General features: G+C 31.4%; 3 protein-coding genes, 1 long non-coding RNA gene and 1 pseudogene across 5 annotated transcripts; 1 reads left to right on the top strand and 4 right to left on the bottom strand.

Moving 5' to 3' along the window:
• Nucleotides 1-3,037: 3,037 nt before the first annotated feature.
• On the bottom strand, nt 3,038-5,084 carry LOC18049597 (annotated as a pseudogene).
• Nucleotides 5,084-8,692, bottom strand: LOC112100402. Of its 2 annotated transcripts, none has more exons than XM_024189889.1 (2): nt 8,223-8,692; nt 5,084-5,121 (listed from the first exon to the last, which is right to left on the bottom strand). In XM_024189889.1, the coding sequence occupies exons 1-2, from the start codon at nt 8,616-8,618 to the stop codon at nt 5,101-5,103; spliced, it is 417 nt and encodes a 138-aa protein (XP_024045657.1). In that variant the 5' UTR covers nt 8,619-8,692; the 3' UTR covers nt 5,084-5,100. The 2 variants fall into 2 exon arrangements, 1 of the variants encoding a protein (XP_024045657.1); XR_002906765.1 differs by lacking the exon at nt 5,084-5,121 and adding an exon at nt 7,998-8,133 and having other exon boundaries at nt 8,223-8,240.
• LOC112099561 lies at nt 8,620-9,782 on the bottom strand. The gene is made up of 4 exons (XM_024186973.1): nt 9,040-9,782; nt 8,817-8,954; nt 8,683-8,708; nt 8,620-8,641 (listed from the first exon to the last, which is right to left on the bottom strand). The coding sequence occupies exons 1-4, from the start codon at nt 9,727-9,729 to the stop codon at nt 8,620-8,622; spliced, it is 876 nt and encodes a 291-aa protein (XP_024042741.1). The 5' UTR covers nt 9,730-9,782.
• A 3-nt stretch (nt 9,783-9,785) lies between these two features.
• On the bottom strand, nt 9,786-11,114 carry LOC112100403. Its single transcript, XR_002906766.1, has 4 exons — nt 10,975-11,114; nt 10,428-10,496; nt 9,932-10,018; nt 9,786-9,841 (listed from the first exon to the last, which is right to left on the bottom strand). It is a non-coding gene; the product is annotated as an uncharacterized LOC112100403 (long non-coding RNA).
• A 9,900-nt stretch (nt 11,115-21,014) lies between these two features.
• On the top strand, nt 21,015-23,900 carry LOC18049596 (probable fatty acyl-CoA reductase 4). Its single transcript, XM_006440946.2, has 6 exons — nt 21,015-21,179; nt 21,285-21,388; nt 21,468-21,670; nt 21,789-21,889; nt 22,507-22,699; nt 23,731-23,900. Exons 1-6 carry the CDS (start codon nt 21,101-21,103, stop codon nt 23,894-23,896), a joined length of 846 nt encoding a protein of 281 aa, XP_006441009.2. The 5' UTR covers nt 21,015-21,100; the 3' UTR covers nt 23,897-23,900.
• Nucleotides 23,901-24,218: the final 318 nt, after the last annotated feature.

Here is a 24,218-nt window from a genome sequence, read left to right as displayed (position 1 = left end):
ATAATGTACTATTTTTCTTTTACTAATTTTTTTCCTAAGGGTTTTTTTTAGTAAAGATTTTAATGAGACATATTTTTTGTAATGAACATCCAAAGGGGAGTGTTATGAATTTATTAAAATGAATGTGGATGTTCAGAATATATATCTCTTACTCTCCCCACTCTCTCCCATTAGCAACCTTTAGCTTCCTTATAACTCCCACTATCTCATAAGGAATTATGATCCATAATTTTTCATTAATTTCATGGAGTGATTATGTAACTATAAAATAAAAGCTCATCTTTTTGTTTTGTACACAAAATTGGAATGAATAAAATCACTCTATAATATATTTTCTCTCTTTATTCTTTATCTTGTATTGCTTCTTTATTTATACTGCTGGCTAATAACTTTTTTCTAATATTATTATTATTATTATTATTGCTATTATAATTATAATAATTACTATTATTAATGTAATAATAACAAGTATTAATTGTAATATTAAGAAGAAGAAGAAGAAGAAGAAGAAGAAAAATTAGTAATTATTATTATAGTGAATGCCATCTCCGTTGTTAGGATCTTAGTTGAAATACTAGTTTATTGATTTATTTTTAAACTCTCACTTACAATGAGTTTCATGATATAAATTTTTAGATAATTACCATTACTTGGCAATGTGCAAAGTAGCAGGAAACTTGGCCCAATGTGCAGAAAATGTGAACTGGAACAATGATGGATCAATATTACACCACCACACCGGAAATTACAAGCATAAATCATGGAAAATTAGGAGTAAGATCATTGAAACACTAACACCCGCTGACTTGCATGAGTTCGTTAACTGTTGCCGGAGAAAGAATAGCCGTTCTCGGCAGTTCCTATATTTATTGAGCCTCATCACGAGATTCACAAACATTTGACCTGGTAATGCAGAGCCAAGTTTGTGAAGAACTACCCTTAAATAATATGGGCAAGTGCCATGATCCTTTGTCTGATTCCTGCAAAACAGAGAATGGATTTTCAGCACTCTGTTCAACAAGTATTATGGAGTAGAAATACATGACAGACTCAAAATATTAAATGAATCTGAGTGGAAAGTTTGAAGGGGACAATGGATCTAAATACTTGAGACAACATTAAAATAGAAAGCATTTATGCCGTTTATTTAGTCTTATAAAAAACTTTTCCACTTTTAATGATAAACCATTTAAGATGCTAAATGATTCTCAATCAAATCTCACATCCACTAACAAAGATGCAAGAGCAGTAACTGTTATTGCTAGTTCTTTGTTCAACACTAGGAAGCAAATATGGATAAGTATATGATGCAATGGACATATGACAGTGCAATGACAAAATGAAGCTACAATGACTGACAACGAATGCGTTTCAAATATGTATGTGTTCTATTACAAAAGCAACTATATGTTTCAAATATGAGCAGAATATCTTACAAAATGAAGCTAAAATGACAAACAACGAAATACCTGGATTACCGAAGAGTATGGGGGTGGCATCTGAAGTTTCAGATTGCCCTTCACAAAAGTATAATGAACCTGGAATACAGAAAAATCAAGTCTAAAAGTCATAAGAACAAAATTAAAATTTGAAATGAGATGCTCTAATAGCCTTATAAAATTAAACTAATGCATATTGTAAGACATTTAAAATAGGTGTGCAGCAGCATGACTAAATAACTTCTCATTATTATGTGACGCATTGTATTTAGACGTGCCCAGTTGATACTAGCGGGAGAAAAAATGAAAAAAATTCATGGGGCAATAACATTTTATAACAAACCAGTACCTAGGTAATTATATCACTTTTTTTTCAGATTACATATAATATAAGCCAAGTCTTCGGACTTAACACATACAATTTTGAATTATTATTATGGAGCCGTGTTTTTATTGGAGTTGTTTTTTTTTTAATTAATTCTCATGCAACCAAAAAGCTTTCCATAATAATTAATAAGCGTTTATTTTTGTTTCATTTTTTTTTATCTAAAGATACGGACGAGTAAAGTTTAAATTAAATTTTTAATTTCCTTTTTTTTTTATAGAATTTAGATATAAGTACTAGTTAAAGAAAGCTGCTTAAAAACTATTAAGCTAGACCCTTGAAACAAGCACAACAGTTGCCATGTATTTGATATGTTCTCACTTGGCTGCAAAAACTTATGATCATGCACCCGTATTTATAAGTGCTTCTATTTTTCAAATATATTTCTTAATCTACTTGCCAAATATAATCTTATTGTACATTGAAAACTTCCGTGCATCCTCAACTAACGATTTTTTTCCCCTAATTGTGTTGTGGATGGCTTTCTATTTCGGAAAATTAATCATTTTTTAGCACTGCTTTACCATAAGAGTGGGACTCTTGGCACCCCTGTAATTTTCTTTTCAAACTTTTTTTTTGTGAAAACTTACTTTATTTCCCAAGATACTCTTTTTCATTTTTTTTAGTTTCTTTTCTGATTCAAAAGAAAAAAAATTCAGTTATTCGCAACTACTCTTATTGCAGATTTTCTTTTTACAAATTTTTGAATGATCAAATCATATATATTTAACAACAAAAAAATCATATATATTATGGTGTGTTTCTGAATTAAGTAGAATTAAAAGTGGACTCAAATAGTTATTATTGAATTGTTTTCGATTAAAAAAAAAATTAGAATGCAAAAGTGTTTGTAAAGAGGCAAAAAATATAAGAGATTTTGGTGCAGTTGTATAGGTGTAAAGAGTTAGAGAAAGAAATATAAGGATATACTTACACTTATTTTGTCTTTTTATTTTTTCTTTTAATATAATCGTAAACTGAGAGGGGCTTTATAGGGAGAACTGAGAGCTGCCAATAGTTAAACTCTGACCATAAACGTGTTCAAAGTTAATCTATTTCGTTTGATCTCTTTATCTAGCCATTTTGCGTAGTGCCCTATATAGCGCAACTCCTTTAGAAGGAAATAAAATTAGCTATCGAAGCCGTTTATTGTGCAAGATGACGAGTGGCCATTTATTACCACTTTTTTTCATATAATTTTTTCACAACAGCATCAAGCTGCTTTATTAAAATTCCAATAAAATAAAAATAATGAGTTATAAAAATTAGTAGTTAGCAAAGAGTCAAGCAAAAGAAGGTAAGAAGCCACCAACTTAAGGTGTACAACCTGAGGGACGCTGAATCCTCCCTCTGCGAAATTCTGTTGGTAGAGCCCAATATTTGCTTCCATCGACTATAGCTTCATAATTGGCATTTTTCTCCAGCCAATCCTTTATACATGAAGAAAAGCGAAGACATAACAAGTAAGGAAAGGAAAGGAGTATTACTGAGCTCAAATTGAAACAAATAAACAGAGGAGAATGAAGATAAATGCATACAACTTTAGATTACCAGAAAAAAATTATATTCTGCAATTTATTGGTGATTTTAAAATACTCTGAAAAATTCATCGAGCACTAGTTGAGGGATGACAACTTTTGCTCTAATTTTACATACCCAATATGTTTCCCTGAACAACGGAAAGGCTAAAAAGTGTTGACTTCTCAAATACTTAGGAAAGTTTAATTAGCATGTCTAGAAATTAATGACTAAAGATTCCAAAAGCAATTCATAAGATACCACCTCCACATAAAACAATATAAAAAAAAAAAAAAAATCAGGGAGGGAGAGTTTGTTCAAGTGCAAATACATGACAGCATACAAAACAATAAAAAGATCAATTAGAAGGTACTCAGCTAGCAAGATGAAAAAAGACTACTTATTACAGTAATTAACTAAACATCAGGAGTCAGATATAAATCCTATCTGTTATCAAAGTGAAATTTAATCTTAATCATCAAACTACTGAGTGACAGAGCACTAAATTAAACTAAGTCAATCAATACCAAAGTCAAACACCAACCCTCAAACTATATTCAATTCCTCTTTTCTTCTAATTTCAATATAAGCAATTAACAATTCCAAACAAGAATATCACCCATGACCAGAGAGAACCACTCACTTGAGACTCACTAAAATTTGCCTTGACCTCCTGCTCCATAGCCAATGCAGCTACAGACTGCGCAAACCTCTCAGTCTCCGCATCATCAATATCAACACAAGCCAATTGATTACCGCAAGAACAACACTTTCCACTCTCATCCACGCTCCCTCTCTTCACCACCCACTTGCCCTGCCCAATCCACCCCAGCCCATGCCAGCCTCCTCCATTCTTCAAAACCGCATTTTTCACCAAACCTAAATCGCAACTCACTCCATTAACCTTCTGTCCACTGAACCAATCCTCAATAATTTTCCCCGTCTCTTCATTCACACACCTCACAGTACTCCTCAACTTCTGCAAGTACTGATAAACTTTCTCTACTCTCCCCGTCCCTGCGCTCACTTTCAGCAGAGCCGTAATCTCCTGCTCCTACCCCATCAAACCCATATGCTCCTCCACTTCATAAGCCTTCTGAGCCTCCAAATTCTCACAAAAGCAGAACAAAGCCGGATCATAAGTTCTCAACCTCGGAACAACATTGAACTCATTATTCATTCTCTTAATCAACTCAAATGCATAATCACTGTCATTCTTCGACGCTGCCAGCCTAGCAACGGACGTGACCAAGGCCTCATTTGGAATGACATTATTCGACAACATTTGATCAAATACTCGAAACCCATGACGTAAAGCTGAGTCTTTCAACGATGGGTCGGTGGCAGAATTGGAACAGAGGTAAAGAAGCGCATTAAAGTGATGTAGAGAGAGGCGGAAATTCAGAGAGAGAGCGGATTCGTATAAGGAGATTGCAGTAGCAAGGTCTTTAGATTTGATGCAAGATTGGAGACTTATAAGGAAATTGGTTTCTGGGTTTGGATTAGTTTTGCGTTTCTTGTTGGGTTTGGAAGGATTTGCAGACGTTGTGTTGCTCATGGATGTTGAGGGCTTTTGAAGAGGTTTGAAGAAGAACCCTAACCGGCCATGTGACGTTGATTTGATTTGATTTGGTTCGACTTCTTTTGGGGCAGGATGAAAATTTTGAGAAAGTTGATTCAGTATATGAAGTTTTGGACTGGGCTTATGAAAAGTACAAATACCGCCCACTAAATTTCTAATAGAACGCCTTATCCGTATTACAAATCTGACCCGGGCACCTTCATTGAACGATGAAAAAATTTATGTGATTAAGCACGTAAATTGAAGGACTACCTACGCAGCACATAATCTTGGAGTAAATTTTCAAGTTAATACTTGATAAATCTTTGGACAGTATTACAAAGTGTATGTATGTAGACTTTAATAAATCTTAGATTATAATATATTTGTAGATATGGATAGATTTTAAAATTTGTTTGAAGAGAATTTTTTTTGCCTACATAAAAAATTGAAGCCTTGTGGGCTTACAACTTTTTTTTTTTTTTAAGAGTCACGCTTGACGCTACCGGCAATCCCCTGTTTCTGATTTCTCTTATAAAGTCCTCTTGTTTTGCATTTATAAAAGTGTCTTTTATATTTAGATTATATTGGAAATAAAAGCTTATTTAATTAAATTCATCTACCATTCTCAGTCTCTCTTTTTTTTTTTTGCAAACTCTTTTTTTTTTAATTACATGAGATTAATGCTCAAATTACAACTCATATTATATGAGATTTATAACTGATATTTACCATCAGACAATTACTGAGACTAGTTTACATTAATTTTTAGGAAGATTGCCAATTTCCCTCCTATAGTAATCAACATATACCATTTCCCCCCTTACTGTTTTTATAATGGCCAAAAACCCTTATGACAACATAAGTTTATAATATTACTCTTATTTTCAACTACTCGTTTATTTATATTTATTATAAATTAAATAAATCATATGAATAGAAACTAAATAAAAAATTAAACATGAAAAACAAGAAATATATGTTTTGATATGAGCAAAAAAATTAATAATAAATTTTTTTCTTGTACTTATTTATTTTGTGAAAATTTTGTTATAATAAATATATAAGAAAATTATTATAAAATGATAAAAAAATTATTACAAGAAAACTTGAATGACAAATAAAAATTTATTATAAGATAAATAATAAAATATTTTACCTATACTTTTTACATTTAATTTTAAAATATTACAAAATGTTTATTATAAGAAAATGTTTACAAAATAAATAATTACAAGAAAAAAATTATTATTATTATTTTTCTCATATCAAAACATATATTTCTTATTTTTAATACTTAATTTTTTTATTTAGTTTCTATTCATGTAATTTTTAATAAATGTAAATAAAAAAGTAGCTAAAAATAAGGGTGATATTGTAAACTTATGGTGTCAGAGGGTGTTTGGCCATTATGAAAACAATAGAGGGATACATGGTATATTCTATTCATGTAATTGATTACTATAGGGGAGAAAGTGGTAATCCCCCTTAATTTTTAAATAGCATCGTCCGGATTTTACTTCGAATGATATCTACTCTATTCATATTTCGAAAATGAAAAAATTACCTTTCCTTAATTATATATCAGAATTAAAGAAAAAAATAAACTTACACATACATCGCGCGGGTTCAAACCGCTGCCCTCACAATTATGAGTACAGGGTTCTGGCCACTGGGTCTTTATCTCATAAATTTTGCAAACTCTTTAAAACTACAAAAATTCGAAGAAAAAACAAAGGTACATTCAACTAGCAAACTGATGATCACCGAAGCAAAGCTAACGTACGTGGCATTGTATGGCCCATAAATTTCTACCAATCTTATTAGAAAATTAGGCTTCCTACTCAGACTAGGGTTTGGCTACAATGCCGGGGGCATTGTACCCGGCACCATGCCGGGCTCTCAAAAATGAGAGCCCGGCATGTCTTTGGCTGCCATTTGGCAGCCAAAGACTTGGTGCAGCCGGTTAACAAACCGGTTGAACCATTTTTTTTAAAAAATATATTAAAAAAATTAAATAAAATATCAAAAATAATTTTTTATAATATAATTAATAGAAAAAGATAAAGAAATTGAATAATATAATACAATATAATATAATTAAATAAAATGACAAAAAATAAAGAAATTGAAAATAAAAAAATGAGTATTTCAGATTTGACGTCTATTGTTGCATGTCTGACGTCTCGATTTCAGTTTTGACGTTAGATGTTGCATGTGTTGAATAAGTTGCATATTTTACGTGAAATGTTGTAAGTTTCATGTTTAACGTCTGATGTTGCATGTCGGACGTTGGGGTTCCATGTTTGACGTCAGATATTGCATGTTTTGGATAAAGCCAAAATAAAGAATATTCTCGAATATTCTCACCCGTTTCATGTTTGACATCAAAGTTGCATACTTGATGTGATAAATTGTATATTTCACGTGCAGTGTTGCAGGTTGAATGTTTAACGTCCGTAGTTGCATGTCCGACGATATGCTTGCATGTTTGACGTTAGATGTTACATGTTTTGGATAAAGCCAAAATAAAGAATATTCTCGCCCGTTTCATGTTTGACGTCCAAGTTGCGAACTTGACGTGATAAATTGTATATTTCACGTGAAGTGTTGCAAGTTTTATGTTTAACGTCCGATGTTGCATGTCGGACGTTAGGGTTCCATGTTTGACGTCGGATGTTGCATGTTTTGGATAAAGCCAAAATAAAGAATATTCCCGATTATTCTCACATGTTTCATGTTTGACATCAAAGTTGCATGCTTGACGTGATAAATTATATATTTCACGTGAAGCGTTGTAAGTTTCATTTTTAACGTTCGATGTTGCATGTCGGACATTGGGGTTCCATGTTTGTTGTCGGATGTTACATGTTTTGGATAAAGCCAAAATAAAGAATATTCTCGTCCGTTTCATGTTTGACGTCAAAGTTGCAAACTTTACGTGATAAGTTGTATATTTCACGTGCAGTGTTGCAGGTTGCATGTTTAACGTCCGTTGTTGCATGTCCGACGTTTTGCTTACATGTTTGACGTTAGATGTTGCATGTTTTGGATAAAGCCAAAATAAAGAATATTCTTGAATATTCTCGCCTGTTTCATGTTTGACGTCCAAGTTGCGAACTTGACGTGATAAATTGTATATTTCACGTGAAGTGTTGTAAGTTTCATGTTTAACGTCCGATGTTGCATGTCGGATGTTGGGGTTCCATGTTTGACGTTTCATCTATATCCTTTATAAAAAATAAATTTATATGTAAGTTACTTCATAAGTGAGTTATCATCGAAATAATTTTAAGAAAATGATGTTATAAAACTGTACCTCATCTCGGAGATTAGGTGGTGGAATAGGGACAAAGTGGGTAGGATCTTTGCGAAATTCACCGATTTCTTCTCTTGTCCCCATCCAGCCCATTAATTTATCGAGGCTCAGGTTCAATCTGCGATCCACAGAGTCCTCGTCGCTATCCATTACCATTTTGTTTTTTCCATCAGTGGTTGGCTCGGTTTTTCTGACTGGACATGTTGGTTCTATTATTTTCAAGCTCGGAGATTGCGAGCATGGATCAAATGGTTGTTTTGATGGTGCACCAACCGGAGACTTGGATCTCAATTCCTCCAAAGACTTCTCAACCAATTCCATTCTCACATTGAACGAATCCATTTTATGTTCAATTCTATGGACACACTGTGTTAGTACCCTAAAAGCTTCCTCCATATTAACAGTGCTCGGCCCAGCATCTTCGGTTTGTTCAAAATGAGGGAAATTTCTTTCGAGCTGCAAAAAATTTGATTCACGCATTGGAACCTAAAATAAATATGCACAACAATCATACATAATGACAATCAAAATATATTCAATTAACCGTAAACAAAATTAAATACATCTGTGAACAAGATAAAAAATTAAACAAACCTCAGTATTTTTCATGTCCCCAAACTTTTTCCGCCAATTCAATAAGCGCCGAATCTCTTCCTTGGTCCATACACTAACAGGGTAAACTGTTCTGTCCATAGAATACCGATCATACAAAATAGCACTAAAGTAGAACAACTGTTCATTCAAAAAACAATCACTATGTCATTTTATTTTTGTATTTGGCAAATTAATTATGGCATCTAAGATTTCTTAAATATACCTCTAAAAACACAACACAACCACTAACTGACTTCACTTGATGATCTTTATACTTCGCTATGCCCTCCCACAGAAAGTTGAAACACCATGTAGCCCAATTCTTTTTCCTAATTAACTGCACATCTTTTAGGGCATGCAGATACATCGGATTGACGTAGCTGGCACTTGTAGGACACAATACAGTTCCTAGAAGAAACAAACAAAACATGATCTTAAAGTCATCATCACTACCCTCACTAGCTATCAATCTTTCACTAACTGCGGCTATTTCAATTCCTCTTCCACCTGTTCTATACTTGGCCCGCAGTTCAATTATATCACCCGCTTCTTCTCGGATGTATACTGGTTCCCCTCCATCTTTGATCCCCATTACGATGTTGAAGGTTGTAGGGTTTAAACAAAACTCTCTCCCGTGCAAAACTATACAATGCTTCTTTGTATCACATTGTTGGACAAGTGTTTCACATAAGTCTTGTCTCAGGCGACCACATCGTAATTCTAGCATGCTTCCAAAGCCAATTTCTCTAATTACAGCTTGTTGGTCGGGCGACAGTGTGGAAATGACCTTAATGAATGCACTGACACGACAACGAGATAAATTACATTGGCTATGCTTATCCTCAATTTTTTGTTCTTCATCTGTTTTTTCAATGCTCATTTCACCAACATTTGAACTTGGGTCCTCATGCATCGTACCAAATCGGCACTTCTCCTCATTCGTTAATTTCTTCCATTTTTCAATAATTGTCACCCTACAAACTTTTTTTATCCTTTCTTGCCTGACCTTTTCTGCTTCATGCTTACTGTACACAACATTTCAGTCCAACTAATTACGTCAATAGAATTGATAGTTATAATAAGAACTTTATTCAAACCAATAATTTTATACTTACAAAAAGTGTATCTACGCTCTCTGACCAGGTCCTCCCCTTCTAGCTTCTGTGGACTCCATTTTATAACTGTATGCTATGATTCAAATCCTGAAATAGACCATACATAAATGTAGTAACAATTGAATTTATATCGAGAGCTAAAGGGAAAACAATAATGGTGTTTACAATTCTAGACAATAACAAGAGCTATTGGTGAACCGACAATTTCCATAAACATATTATTCTAACTCTGGAAGATAACGGTTCACCGTTTATTTCATAACGGTTAGCTGATATATTCTAGTAGGAAGTGTATTCCCAGACAGAAGTGTGTTTGATAACTTTTTTTTGTTTCTTCTTTTCTCTCTAAAACTCATAACCTACTCTCTCTCTCCCTACAACCCACCATTTTCTCATGTTTTTCTTGCCAATTTCATGCTTCCAAACCATTAATCATCTCTTCAAACCATTAATCATCTCAGGAAAATTTGTAGAGCAAAAAATAAATAAATAAAACCTTTCGGCTGTTTTGAGGAGCTTCGTCACAACTTCGGCTTTCACAGTAATGATTATCGAGGTTGAACGGCTGGAAAAGAAAAAGAAACAAATAAAAATATTTGTTAGCTCTCTTTCTGTTTATAAGCTCTCATTGTGTTTTTCCACACCAAGCTGTATTGCATAAAAGAAAAAGAAAAAGGACATTACACAATCAGTAAATCTAATATTTTGAAGAGAACTTAGAGATTTTCCCTTTATATACTCTTCAATACCCTTGCAAGATGCATAAGATTAGTTCACATCAACTACCAATTCAGGCACAATATAATGGCTACACCCAATTAAACGAATTAAAAAGCAAAATCACAAAAAATAAAGAATAATGTTAGTGATATACAAAATACTAGTCATTAAATAAAAATTTCACCTCTCCTTGATGATAAATATAAAAATCTGGAGAATGCAAGTGAGGAAGTGCAAAATGATCAAAGATAATAAAAAAACTAGGACTTACTAGTTAGCATTACAACACTAGGTCCTTTACATGACGAGAACAGAAGAGTTACCTTGAGCTACACTGCTTTTCCTGCAACTCATCCGCGCTGCTCTTCCTGTCCAAGAATGACTCCAAACATAAACCTCAACTCTTTTTTTGGTTCCATTCCAGGAACGCCACCCTAAAAGCTTCCTGCAGCTGATTCGATGGCAGCTCATGCTGTAGACAACAAAGGAATGGTGGATGGTTGGAAAAGAAGCAGCGCGCGATACTGGCTCTGCCTCTGCCTCTCTCTACCTCTCGTGTACAAACAAAATACTTGAGTAGATGGATCCGATTGGTTGCTTAGTGCGAGAGAGACCGTGGATTTGATCTTGTTGAGTGAAAATTTGGGATGAGAGAAACTATGAATTTAAGAGATGAAATTTTAGGGATTTTTCTTTTGAGAAAGCAAAGAAATCGGATTGAGGTGAGAGGAAATTATGGGCTTTTCTTTTCAGGGAACTGGTTTACTAGGTCACCCATTTTTTTCTATTTTTAATATAAATTTAATCTCAACCGTTGGATTCAATCTAATTGAATCCAATGGTTTTTTTCGTTTCCGGCATGGTGCTGGGCCTTCAGTGCCCGGCATTGTAGCATCAGCCCTTAGACTATTGTACATCGTAGCATTGCCTTGAAAGCATTGGCAACACCGCAACATGACGTCTTTGCCAATTGTAATCCTTGCAGGTAACACGACCGAGCTGAACTGATTTGATTATTATTATATTTAAAAGGCCAAAAAGGAGGAAGATGTGGATAAAATTTATACTAATTTTTTAATTTTTTTTCAAAATTTAAATTTTAGTAACCAACTAAATAGAAAATTATTTAAAAACTACTTGCCAAATTTCTAGAGCATTGAACAAATTATTATTACATGGAAAATCAGCAATAATAAAGAAATAATTTTAATTTGATGCATAATTAGAAGAATCTTTTAGTGGTAACAAATTTAATAGCGAATGTTCAAATATCTATCAAAGCTAGTCATTCTACGAAGATTACAACCTTGCCAACATTATCGAGGTTTCCATTGTTGTCAATCCATGGCTTATTTGCAAAGTGATCGAAGCTATAATCTAGAATATTCATGGATATAACTAGATTTCTTAAAAATGATCCCTCTTGATAAATATTGACGTCAGAAGATTATTTTGCATGAGCAACTATGGCAGCTATCATTCCATTCACCTTTCACCACCATATTAGCCGGTACCTGCACAATTCTTTAAATTCAATTTTTATTCTATTTAATAAGATAAGTTAAAGTTGCCGTAAGTTACAAATTGTTTATACGAACTAGTAGTGCATTTACTAATCAGTAATCAGAATAAATTAAAATTAGAATGAGTTGGAATGAATTAGAATTGAATTAATTGGAAATGAGCTGTAATCAGAATGAGAAATGGAAATTAAAATTAATTGTTTACTTTAACTATAACAATCACAATGAGAATAAATTGTATTGTTATTAAGGGTCCAACTACCTTGTAACGGGGATAGGTAATCTCCTTATTTTATCTTTTTAGAGAAGCAATCGTTGGATTGAAACTCATGTAATCTAATGGGTAAAATGTAATAGGTTAGATAGAAGAGGTTAACTGCAACCTATGTTTCCGGTGGCAATCGCTTTTGTTCTCCAATCCACCAATGTCGAATAAAAAAAAAAAGTATTTTGCTCAGGCGTAACCTAGAATTTTTGTCTCTGGCTCCCAATTAGCAGCAACCATCTTCTTGAAATTGCATGGATGAAAACATCGCATTATTTTAAAATTCCTTCAAATTGAGTTATGTAATAATTTTGGTTTCAAAGAAATTAGGTTTGTATTTGGGAATATAAAGTGCAAGGGAATTGTCGTCGATAATAAAAAACGAAGACGAATGTGAATGGAGGCTTTTTTGCTTCACGGTAGCCAAATTATAGAAGACAAATAACCATCCTGCATCATTCAACTTAGAAGACATCTAGTAGGCGAGCCGTAAAGAAGAGGATTTGAAACTTGATACCGAGGTACATTTTTCTAAAGAATTGGAAAATTGGTGGTTCACTATCCTCATTGCGGGGAAAAAAATTTTAAGTTCACTAGGATTGAAAATAGTATTGTGCTCCTTAGTAGAAATGATGCAATCAAGTACCCACATCATATGCGTCGTGAGTAGTATATTTGATTGGCTGATGACGATGAATTTAATATAAATGTAATTTGGTTGGATCCATTTCAGAATGCAAGCACTTGATTTTATTTATACCGTGTAAATAGGTTTCGTTGTCTTTGCCCTCGAAGGTAGACTGCTTGTGTGAAAATAGCCTATAGAATATAGATGATATAGCAATTATTAGTAAATAGATGAAATATTAATATATAATGGTAATATGATATATTAAAAATTGAGGCTGAAGTCACTAGATTAAAGGCAAGAAAGAAGAAAAGAATGTTAAAGTGATATTTAAGAATGATTTGGGTTGCAGGAACGGAACTGGGGAGAATTCGTAAGCGGAAGTTATGCAATCCTAATGGTGATCTCGAAACAGTGACCATTGTCAATGGTGAAGGGAATGAAGCCACGCAAAGTAGCTATGAATTTGTCAACTTGTTGTAAGTTTGTGAAAGAGTACCGAAAAATTAATGAAGTCAATTAATTTGTTCGCACAGACAAACTTGAATATGATGTGTTCGTAAATCAATGCAATTTTGTAAATGTTCAGTGGGGAAGCGGTGCGTCGAATGAAGGCAAATGATGCAAGCGCAAGCATTACGAGAGAGGTTAGTAAATTAAAAGCGATGTTTTAATTGATTTAGTTGAGAATATATTGGAAATGGTATGTAATAATTTCGTATAGGTTCGCAAAGAACTAGGAACGGAATTTAAAAACTTACCTCCGGGTGAGAAAAGCAAATACATAACCCAATCGCACAGAGCTGAGAAAGTTGTTGTTGAGGAGAGAAAGTTTCTCACCTGGTGCACACCTGACAGGTTTGCAGCTGTTGTGGTACAACTGACAGATGACCAGAGGGAAGTAGTTTCTGAAATGGGACTAGATAATCTGATTAAGCTTAATTGTGGAAGACTGAAAAGGAAACTATGTTGTTGGCTTGTTCAGAGGACGGATGTGGCTAGGTGTGTGATAGAATTTAATGGTAAGGAGTTAGAACTTAGTGCCAATAGGTTTTGCTACATAATGGGAGTATCTGATGGGGGAATGCCACTGCGGTTAGAGGGAGATAGGTTAGATGTGGCAGCATATCTAGGCAAGTACAATGCAACATCAAGTGGAATTAACGTTAAGACTTTGGCCGATATTATGCAGAATTCAAGGGAAGCTAATTGTTGGTTGATTTATGTAATCAATTATTATCAATACCAATGTGCAAGTATACACAACAAGTAATAAAGTGATGAGTGTTGAGTGTTAGAAAATGTATATTTATAAAGGAGAAAACTATCATTTTACATTTCAAGTCTTACTAACAACCCTTACTTTTATGTATTTAACCTTCTTTTGATTTAATTCCGTGTTTTATTTTAATTAAGTATTTTATGTATTTTAGAGGCATTATAGTCATTTCACAATAAGGGAGAGATCAGATGGCAAAACGGACATCACTTTTGAACTCAGGACGGTCGAAAACCTTAGGAGGAGCATAAAAGGAAAAATGGCACTATTCACATGTACGGTACTATTCACGTGTACGGTACTGTATACGTTACTGTTCACATAGACGGATCGATGACGTGGCATTGATCGATGACGTGGCATTGATCGATGATGTGGCATTGACTGATGAGGTGTCACGATCCTGTTGGACTAAAATTCGTATATACTGTTGATGGTGATGTGGCAGCATATCAGTGGACGAAAAATCTCGCGTACGGTGCATGCATTACACAGGATTATTTTTAACCAAACTGCGTTACTCTTCATCCGGGTCAAACCGTGTTACTGTTCATCCGCGTGGTCAAACCGTGGACTATTGACTGATGACGTGGCGTAATCCTGAACGTCCAAACTGTGATCCATATAAAGCTCGATCTCAAACGTTATTTATCTTTGGTAATAGTGTTGTATCATGACGATCAATGAAACAAACAATGGTTGCAACATCTTCAAATCATTCAAAAATATTTGCTATTCATGAAGCCAGTAGTGAGTGCATTTGGTTAAGATCAATAATACAACATATTTGAGAAACATGTGGATTTTCATCAATTAAAAATAACCCCACAATAATATATGAGGATAATGTAGCATGCATTGCCCAAATTAAAGGTGGTTATATAAAAGGTGACAGATCCAAGCATATTTCACCCAAATTCTTTTATACACATGAACTTTAAAAGAATTGTGATATGGATATTCAGCAAATATGCTCAAGTGATAATCAGGCAGATTTATTTAAAAAATCCATACCAACGGCAACATTCAAAAAGTTGGTACACAAAATTAGGATGCGTCAGCTCAAAGATTTTTCTTCAAATCTTGAAGAATCTATGTCAAGATGAGGGGGAGTATACTTATTGGGGACAATATTTTATTTTAGAGGAAATTTTATATGTTGTACTCTTTTTCCTCACTAGGTTTTTATCCTATAGGGTTTTTCCTAGTAAGGTTTTAATGAGGCAACTCTATATCTCCAAAATTATTTAAGACAATGAATAATGTACTATTTTTCCTTTACTAATTTTTTTCCCTAAGGGTTGTTTTTAGTAAAGGTTTTAATGAAACATATTTTTTGTAATGAACATCCAAAGAGGAGTGTTATGAATTTATTAAAATGAATGTGAAATTGAAAGTCAATTGACCTTTTCTTCTTGTCCTTTTATTCTTCATGTGATTGCATGCATGATGTTTAATTTAATTAAATCTTCCTTGAATGGTTTCAAGTAAATCTCTTTATTGCTTTCCCTTTTTGATTTCTTCAAGTTAATCTCTTCTTGAATGCTCTGATTTAATTCCTCTTTAATTCCATATTGTACCGAAAATAACAAAATATAAAAATTACAAAGCCCATCACATGCTTGCCATTAAAAACGATGACAAAATAATTGCTTCCTTTAATATATGCTAAGCTTGCCATTTAAATTGTCAAACGCTCTCCACGTGAATAGCTTGAAATTGAAAGCCAATTGACCGTTTCTTCTCTTCCTTTTATTCTTCACGTGATTGCATGCATGATGTTTAATTTAATTAAATCTTCCTTAAATTGTTTCAATTAAATCTCTCTTTAATTGTTTCAATTAAATCTCTTTATTGCTTTCCCTTTTTTATTAGTTCAAGTTGATTTCTTCCTGAATGTTCCGATTTAATTCCTCTTTAATTCCATATTGTACCTAAAATAACAAAAAATAAAAACAACAAAGCCCATCACGTGCTTGCCATTAAAAACGATGCCAAAATATTTGCTTCCTTTAATATATGCTAAGCTTGCCATTTAAATTGTCAAGTGCTCTCCACGTGAATAGCTTGAAATATAAAGCCAATTGACATTTTCTTCTCTACCTTTTATTCTTCACGTGATTGCATGCATGATGTTTAATTTAATTAAATCTTCCTCGAATTGTTTCAAGTAAATCTCTTTATTACTTTACCTTTTTTATTCTTTCAAGTTGATTTCTTCTTGAATATTCCGATTTAATTCATCTTTAATTTGATATTGTACCGAAAATAACAAAATATAAAAACAATAAAGCCCATCACGTGCTTGCCATTAAAAACGATGCCAAAATATTTGCTTCCTTTAATATATGCTAAGCTTGCCATTTAAATTGTCAAATGCTCTCCATGTGAATAGCTTGAAATTGAAAGCCAATTGATCTTTTCTTCTCTTCCTTTTATTCTTCACGTCAGTGCATGCATGATGTTTAGTTTAATTAAATCTTCCTTGAATTGTTTCAATTAAATCTCTTTATTGCTTTCCCTTTTTGATTCCATCAAGTTGATTTCTTCCTGAATGTTCCGATTTAATTCCTCTTTAATTCCATATTGTACCTAAAATAACAAAATATAAAAACAACAAAGCCCATCATGTGCTTGCCATTAAAAACGATATAAAATATTTGCTTCCTTTAATATATGCTAAGCTTGTCATTTAAATTGTCAAATGCTCTCCACGTGAATAGCTTGAAATTGAAAGCCAATTGACATTTTCTTCTCTTCCTTTTATTCTTCACGTGATTGCATGCATAATGTTTAGATAAACTTAATCTAGTTATTTTTGTTATTCTTTTTTTATAAAGAAAAACAATACTTTAATTTGTAAAAGTTTAACTAGATTGATGAAATAATTATTTTGTTTGTCATTGATTTTTAAATTTGATAAGTATTTATTAGACTCAAATATTTAAGGGTATTAATGGCTTTATAATGATTAAAATGTCTTTTTTAGATGATCATTTAAACACTTCAAAAAGAGCTTCTCATTAAAAAAAAAAGATCTTTTACTATGATCATCCAAACAGTAAAAATAAACTAGATTTTTTACTTATCTTTTACTTTTAAGTAGAAGTAAAAGTAAAAACTAACCCAATCAGTCCCTAAGTTTTTAACTCAAACTTAATAGAACAAAATATATCTTCAGAAATTTTTTAAACATAAGGAAATAGCAGTTGCTTTACCACTCACTGTACGTGAGTAAAGGCCAAATTTACTCTTTCTCCTCTATTTGTCCATGATTGCATAATTAGCGATGATTCTCATGATTGAAAAGACTATTGTTGATCGTATGGCCGTTCATGTATATGCAACTAGAACTCTCTAAAGTAGTTATTTCAACTCGCCACGTGTCCCATTACTTGATTTCTATGTAATTTTAAATCAATAATATAATATTGATAACTTTTTAATTTTCTTTTAATATTATTATCTTGATGCTATGGAAATTTACCTTAATTTCCTCGTCCTCTCCGTCTCTTCAAGTCTTTTTCTTAGCATAAATATAATAATATTAAATAGCAATTAAAAATTATCAATATTTTTATTTTAAAAACTACACAAAAATTAAAATAATTGGAATCTTAGCGAGAGGAAAAAGTACCCGTAATGGGTGACTATCGCTCGCACTCCTCGGTTATTTAAAGTGATCAGCTAGTTTTAAACGCTATTACTAGTTTTCCACTCTTGACACGTATTTCATTTTATTCCATTTTTTTGTGCAGTTTTAAAATAATGATAAAATATTGATAACTTTTAGTTTTGTTTTGATATTGTTATCCTTTATGCGAAGGAAATTCACCATTATACGCTTATATCTCACTCTCATTAGTTTTTTTTTTCCTCTTTGTTGAAGAAAATGAAAAACCTACATGCATTTGTGGTGCCATTTGGTGGTTACAAATATTGACAATTTAGAAGAGTTGGGAGTTGCACGGACACATTTGTAATTAAAAAAAAAAGAAGAAAATGGTTACTAATTTCTAAGATTTTTTAGTGCGATAATTAAATGCATTCATAGTGAATCTCTCTTACAAACACCAAGCCATTTCTTTCGGTGTATGCATCCCAAAATTCTCAATTCATTTCCTCTCTCAAGAGCAAGAAGCCGAGAGTTTGAGGAATGAGAGAATTAAGAACTTTGAATAAACTCTTGAATAATTAGTGAGTGAAAGATTATGTGTATTGAGGTTGTAAGTATTGAAGTTGTAAGTAGTGAGCTAAAATACTCAAACACTTGAAATTTTCATTTCACTAGTAAAGTTTTATCTTTTTATCTTCCTTTTAGACGTATATTCTAGTTCCCCTATGTGATTCTGATGTCTTAATATTTCTTAATTCACTTTAGTTGTGTGTATGGTTCAGCTATCAATTTTCTAAAAGTGGTATCGGAACCATTAGTTATATTGTTAAAAGTTGGGGTGCTCTTCACAAATATGATATTGTTCACGTACACAACATTATTCACGCATACGATATTATTCACGTGAAATAATGGAAAGGATTCGAGGATTTTACAGTGCAATATTCAGTACTCTTGGTTGGAAAAGTGTCCACAATATTGTTTTGGGAAATTATCAGCCATATACCCTTAAATGACACCAGTATCAAACGCGCTACAACACTTTTCAAGTATATCACTCGTATACCCGAAGTTGACAAAACACTTCTGCCGTCCACCAATCTGTTAACTGCCGTTTGCAAGCACTGACATCATAAGGGTAATCTAGTCTTTTTAAAACAACGACATGTCATCCCATTTACCTAGTAAAAAATGACATGTCATATGATATATATTGACAAAAATGACATGTCATCCCATTTATCAAATAATTGTTAATAATTGCTTAAAAAAGCTACATTACAACCGATTCTACACCTCCAAAATTTAACCTAAATTTTTGAAGATGTACTCCTCAAGCGGCAACTGAAAATTTTTGATGGTATAATATGTATAATTGTAAATAATATGTTGTTAATAAGTTTTATGGTATAATATGGATATTTTTTACGTATAATTGTTAATAATATGTACCATTAATAATTCATATTTTTTTAATAAAAAATGTATTGTTAATAACAAAATAAAAAAAAATTTGTATTGAAAATTTGAGTTAATTTTTGGGGTAAATTTATCTTTTTACCTCATTTTGAGTTTTAAGGGCGAAATAGTTAATTTGCCACAATTCTATTAACTTTCTAACGGAAGTTAATGAATTGATGGATAGCAGAAGTATTCTGTCAACTTAGGGTATACGAGCAATACACTTGGAAAGTATTGTAGCACGTTTGATACGGATGTTATATGACTAATAATTTTCCTATTATTTTTTAATTTTAATTGATCGAAACAGCACACGTGTCTTGTCTTATCCGGCCTTGTCCCTAATTTGAATTAATGCCTTCTTTTCACATGGCTATGCCGTTAGGATTTAGGGGCATCCGGCCATGGTATAGACGTTTGATGTTACTTGATGGATCGGTACATTAAATATTTTAGGCGAAATATTTATAATATTAGGAAACTGTTGGCTGTTCGGATTAACACATTAAGAATGGGATTAATATAATAAAAAGTATATAAAATAAATTATGATTGGGATAGAGTTTAGAACTAATTGTATTAAAACTTATTCATATTTTAAATATAATCATTTAGTTTTGTTATTTAATAATTTATAATAAATTTATATTTATTAAATATTAATTTATATTTGTATCTAAATAAAAGTTTAATTTAAATAATAATATAAACAGTAATAAACTTAAATATTTAATAAATAAATGATAATTAAATTTAAAAAATTGATTATTTTAAATTAAATATGAAAAACGTATTTTAAGTTTGTTTGATCATTTATTAGACAATAAATAAAAATAAACTTGTAACTTTTATTTTATCATTTATTATTTTCTGAAATATTAAATTTAGAAATAATTTTAAATTAAACAATTATATTTACATTAATAAATAAAAATAAATTTGTAATTTAATATTATATTGTTTTATACTATGATATATCTTATATTTATATAATTCTACAGTATTATATATTTATGATGTAATATCAAACTATACTAAAATATAATATTAAATTATACTATATTATAATATCATTATACTATATTATAGTAACTAATATATAGAAATAAATAATATTATTCATAATATAACATAACATTGCAAAATTTTACTATTTAATAATAGCATGTTATTGAATCATTTTCATATTATAAAAATTAATAAATATAATAATTAATTAATACTTAATTTCAATAATTAAAATATTAATAAATTTAAATAATATTAATTTAATTTTAACATTAATATAAAATAATATTATTTATATAATACATTCCATATTACACTAAACATAATATTGTATTACAACCTTAATGCAATGCACGTTAATATAATATAGCATAATACAATATTGTGTGTCAAACGCAATCTTAAAAAATTTACTATATATTTATGATACATACTTCGGTTGGCTAATGTCAGTGCTTTTTACCTAATAGCAAGGTTGGCTAATGTCAATGCTTTTTACCTAATAGCAAGGTTGGCTAATGTCAGTGCTTTTTATATTTTTTTTCACACCGATGCTCTTTTCATTATTGTTATAAAAGCAATCATTGGCATATTAGTATCTTGGTATGAAAAGCTCTTCTGCTGCCTCTAATTCTTGCTCTGTTTTCTTTTAAATTAATCTTGTACCCAATGGAATCATTTAGCGTTCTCCAATTTCTCAAGGACAAGACAATTTTAGTCACTGGTGCCACTGGCTTTCTAGCAAAGAGTATTAACATGCATCTCTTCATTTAACTCTCCCTCTCTTCCTTCCCCATTGATGTTTACTATTTTTTTTTTTTTGATTTATTGCATTTGTCAATTATTGTTTCAGTTTTTGTAGAGAAGATACTGAGAATTCAACCAAATTTGAAGAAGCTCTATCTTCTCATAAGAGCAGAGGACGATAAGTCTGCTAAACAACGCATGTTTCGTGAGGTAAATACTTTCTTAAATATAGCTTTAATTTCTTTTTAAAGATCTAGAAATCTCATAAACATAAATAATTTATGAATAGGTGATAGAGAAGGACTTGTTTAGGGTGCTGAGGGATACATGGGGTGACAGTTTGGACTCCTTCATACTGGAAAAGGTAGCTGCAGTGCCTGGTGATATTTTGTATGAGGACTTGGGAATCAAAGACTCTAATTTAAAGGAAGAAATGTACAGACAAATAGACTTGGTGGTAAATGTAGCTGCTATAACAAAATTTGATGAAAGGTATCGACACACTTTAGTTTATACTTTTTTCTATCTCTAACTATTTGACTATGCTCTATGCGTATATATATGACCTGAGAACTGACCTTTATTTTTTTTTTAATTCTTTTCTCTGTAGATATGATGCTTTATTGGACACCAATACAATGGGAGCTTTCCACGTTTTGAGTTTTGCAAAACATTGTACAAAAATACAGATGCTTGTCCACCTGTCAACTGGTAAATATATTACGTATTTTTTTTTTGAGATGAAATATATTGTGTACTTGCTTGGCCTGAGAAACCGATTTGAAATTATTCGATATTACAGGGAATAACAAATAGTTTTTTTTTTCTATTTTTTCCTTTTTTTAAAACCCTTCTGGCTAAATGTGACTCTCTATTCAAGCTTAAAATTTTTTTTTACCGCTTGAGCTTATGACAATAAGCTTCTAACACCGCATTGCAGACCTGGTTAATTAAAAATATCAGAGAAAGTGCTTGATTTTAAAATTTAAGGTAACAAGGGATGGTCTAACAACAGTAAATGCGACACTCTCACATGCAAATTGATTATTGGTTTGAACCTAAACAAATCAAAACTAATTAATTTATTTGTTAAAATATCATTTTTGTCCTTGCATCGGTGTATTTTTTTTTTGTTATTTTAACATTAAAAATACCATTCGGTTTTAAAATTTTATCAAGCCTCAATTGGTGAAAACAATTTTTACAAGGAATTGAAAATAACTAACTACGTATACTTTCTTTCTAAATGGCTAGCTTCCATTTTTTATTCCCCTTTTAACATTGCTTGTTTCGCCTACTTCATGAGTTAATTCATTTGGACTTTTCAGCTTATGCGTGCGGCGAAAAGTCGGGACTAATTCCTGAGAATTCATTTACAATGGGTGAGATGGTGAAATGGCCACGTAAATTGGATATCATGGCAGAAAAGAAACTAGTGGAGAAAAAATTAAATCAACTTCAAACAACTGGTGCAGCTGAAGACGAAGTCACATCAATCATGAAGGATCTCGGCACGGAAAGGTTTCAATATAGGGTCTACTAAGTTATATTTACTGTAACTCGCAATCGAATCAAACAAATCCATATCATTTAAGCCTTAATATATTGTTAAATCATAATAAACAAATTCATATTATTTTGGTTTAAGTCTATGGTTAATCTTTTATTTTAAAAGTACCTCAAAAGACCCTTGATATTAAATATATTGTACTCATACCCTTATTGTTTCTCTATTTTTATAGTACTATCCTTACAACAATCTTTTTGATATATTAATTTATCTATAAAAAAATGCTAAGTTGTTAATTAACCTTAAAAATAAAGTAAAAATAAATGCAATTTTTTTTATTATTTCAATTTTAGGATGGATCTGTAAATTAGTTTTTTTATAAATAATTATTAAAACGATTATAATTGCAAGGGTATTAAAAATTGCTTTAAGTTAGCAAATATTGATTTATTTTAAATAATTAGAAAACTTGTTTAAGGGCAAAAAAACTAAGAGTTCATTCACACTAATAAATTAATAATTATTGGTTAATTTGGTAATAAATAATTATGGGTTAATTTTTAATTAATTTTTCAATAGATTAATTAATTAATATCTCCAAAATGACAATAAGGATATTATTGTGAAAGAGTAAAAAATAAGGACAAGAGTGTCACATATTTAATAAGAAGGGTATCTTGAGATATTTTTTAAAATATAAGGACTAAAACAGTATTTAACCTAAAATATAAGGACTTTTCAAGTATTTACCCTTAAATAAAAAAATTATAATAAATTGAGAAAAGCACATGACATCTTGTGTTTTGCAAAATGATCTAAGAGGTCTCTTTGTTTTTAAAATTCATCTCACAGATTTCTTTTTAGATAATTAGACATAAAATACTATTGGTCATTATAATTAGAACTTAGAAGGCATAATTATCCTAAAAAGAGTCTATTTGACCATTTTTAAAAATAACAAGTTCTCCAAGACCATTTTGCTAAAGTATGAGAACAATGTTGTCGTTTTCTCTAATAAATTTAATTTTTACTTTTATTACAGGGCAAAATGGTACGGATGGCCAAACACATATGTGTTTACAAAGGCAATGGGGGAAATGCTATTAGACCACTATAAAGACAATCTTCCTATTATCATTATACGCCCAACCATGATAACAAGCACATACAAAGAACCATTCCCGGGTTGGATTGAAGGTTTGAGGTAAATCTCATTTTAATTAAATTTCTAATTATAATATTTCTAATATTTAATTTTGAGTAATTTACTTTCTATTTATTCTGTCATTTCACAACAATTGACTTTCCACTTATTACTTATGGTAAAAGAAAAATAGATTGCTTACCTGTCAATTCTCAGATAATATTTGATTTGGTGAGTTTTAACATTTTAATAAAGTGAATTGGGCCAAGCTAAAAAAAAAAGGAAGATAGAAAAAAAAAAAAACTCTAATGCATTATTTTCTATTATACAAAATTTATGTAAATTGATTTATGAAAATTATATGTAGATACCAGCGGACGTGGTAG

The sequence above is a fragment of the Citrus clementina genome, unplaced genomic scaffold (genome assembly GCF_000493195.1).
Source record: "Citrus clementina cultivar Clemenules unplaced genomic scaffold, Citrus_clementina_v1.0 scaffold_3, whole genome shotgun sequence".
NCBI classification, from domain to species: domain Eukaryota; kingdom Viridiplantae; phylum Streptophyta; class Magnoliopsida; order Sapindales; family Rutaceae; genus Citrus; species Citrus x clementina.
This window is presented reverse-complemented; position numbering and strand designations above follow the sequence as displayed.

Excerpts from the sequence above, each read along its gene's own strand:
- LOC112100402 (XM_024189889.1), bottom strand. The coding sequence starts at position 8,618 with ATGGAGGAAGCTTTTAGGGTACTAACACAGTGTGTCCATAGAATTGAA. Across the intron at positions 5,122-8,222 it reads CACCTAATCTCCGAGATGAG|GTGCCCGGGTCAGATTTGTA; the intron begins GTACAGTTTTAT and ends CGTTCAATGAAG.
- LOC18049596 (XM_006440946.2), top strand. The coding sequence starts at position 21,101 with ATGGAATCATTTAGCGTTCTCCAATTTCTCAAGGACAAGACAATTTTA. Across the intron at positions 21,671-21,788 it reads ATAACAAAATTTGATGAAAG|ATATGATGCTTTATTGGACA; the intron begins GTATCGACACAC and ends TTTTCTCTGTAG. Across the intron at positions 21,890-22,506 it reads GCTTGTCCACCTGTCAACTG|CTTATGCGTGCGGCGAAAAG; the intron begins GTAAATATATTA and ends TGGACTTTTCAG.
- LOC112099561 (XM_024186973.1), bottom strand. The coding sequence starts at position 9,729 with ATGCATGAGGACCCAAGTTCAAATGTTGGTGAAATGAGCATTGAAAAA. Across the intron at positions 8,709-8,816 it reads GGGACATGAAAAATACTGAG|GTTCCAATGCGTGAATCAAA; the intron begins GTTTGTTTAATT and ends TATTTATTTTAG. Across the intron at positions 8,642-8,682 it reads ATGCGTGAATCAAATTTTTT|ATGCTGGGCCGAGCACTGTT; the intron begins GCAGCTCGAAAG and ends AACAAACCGAAG.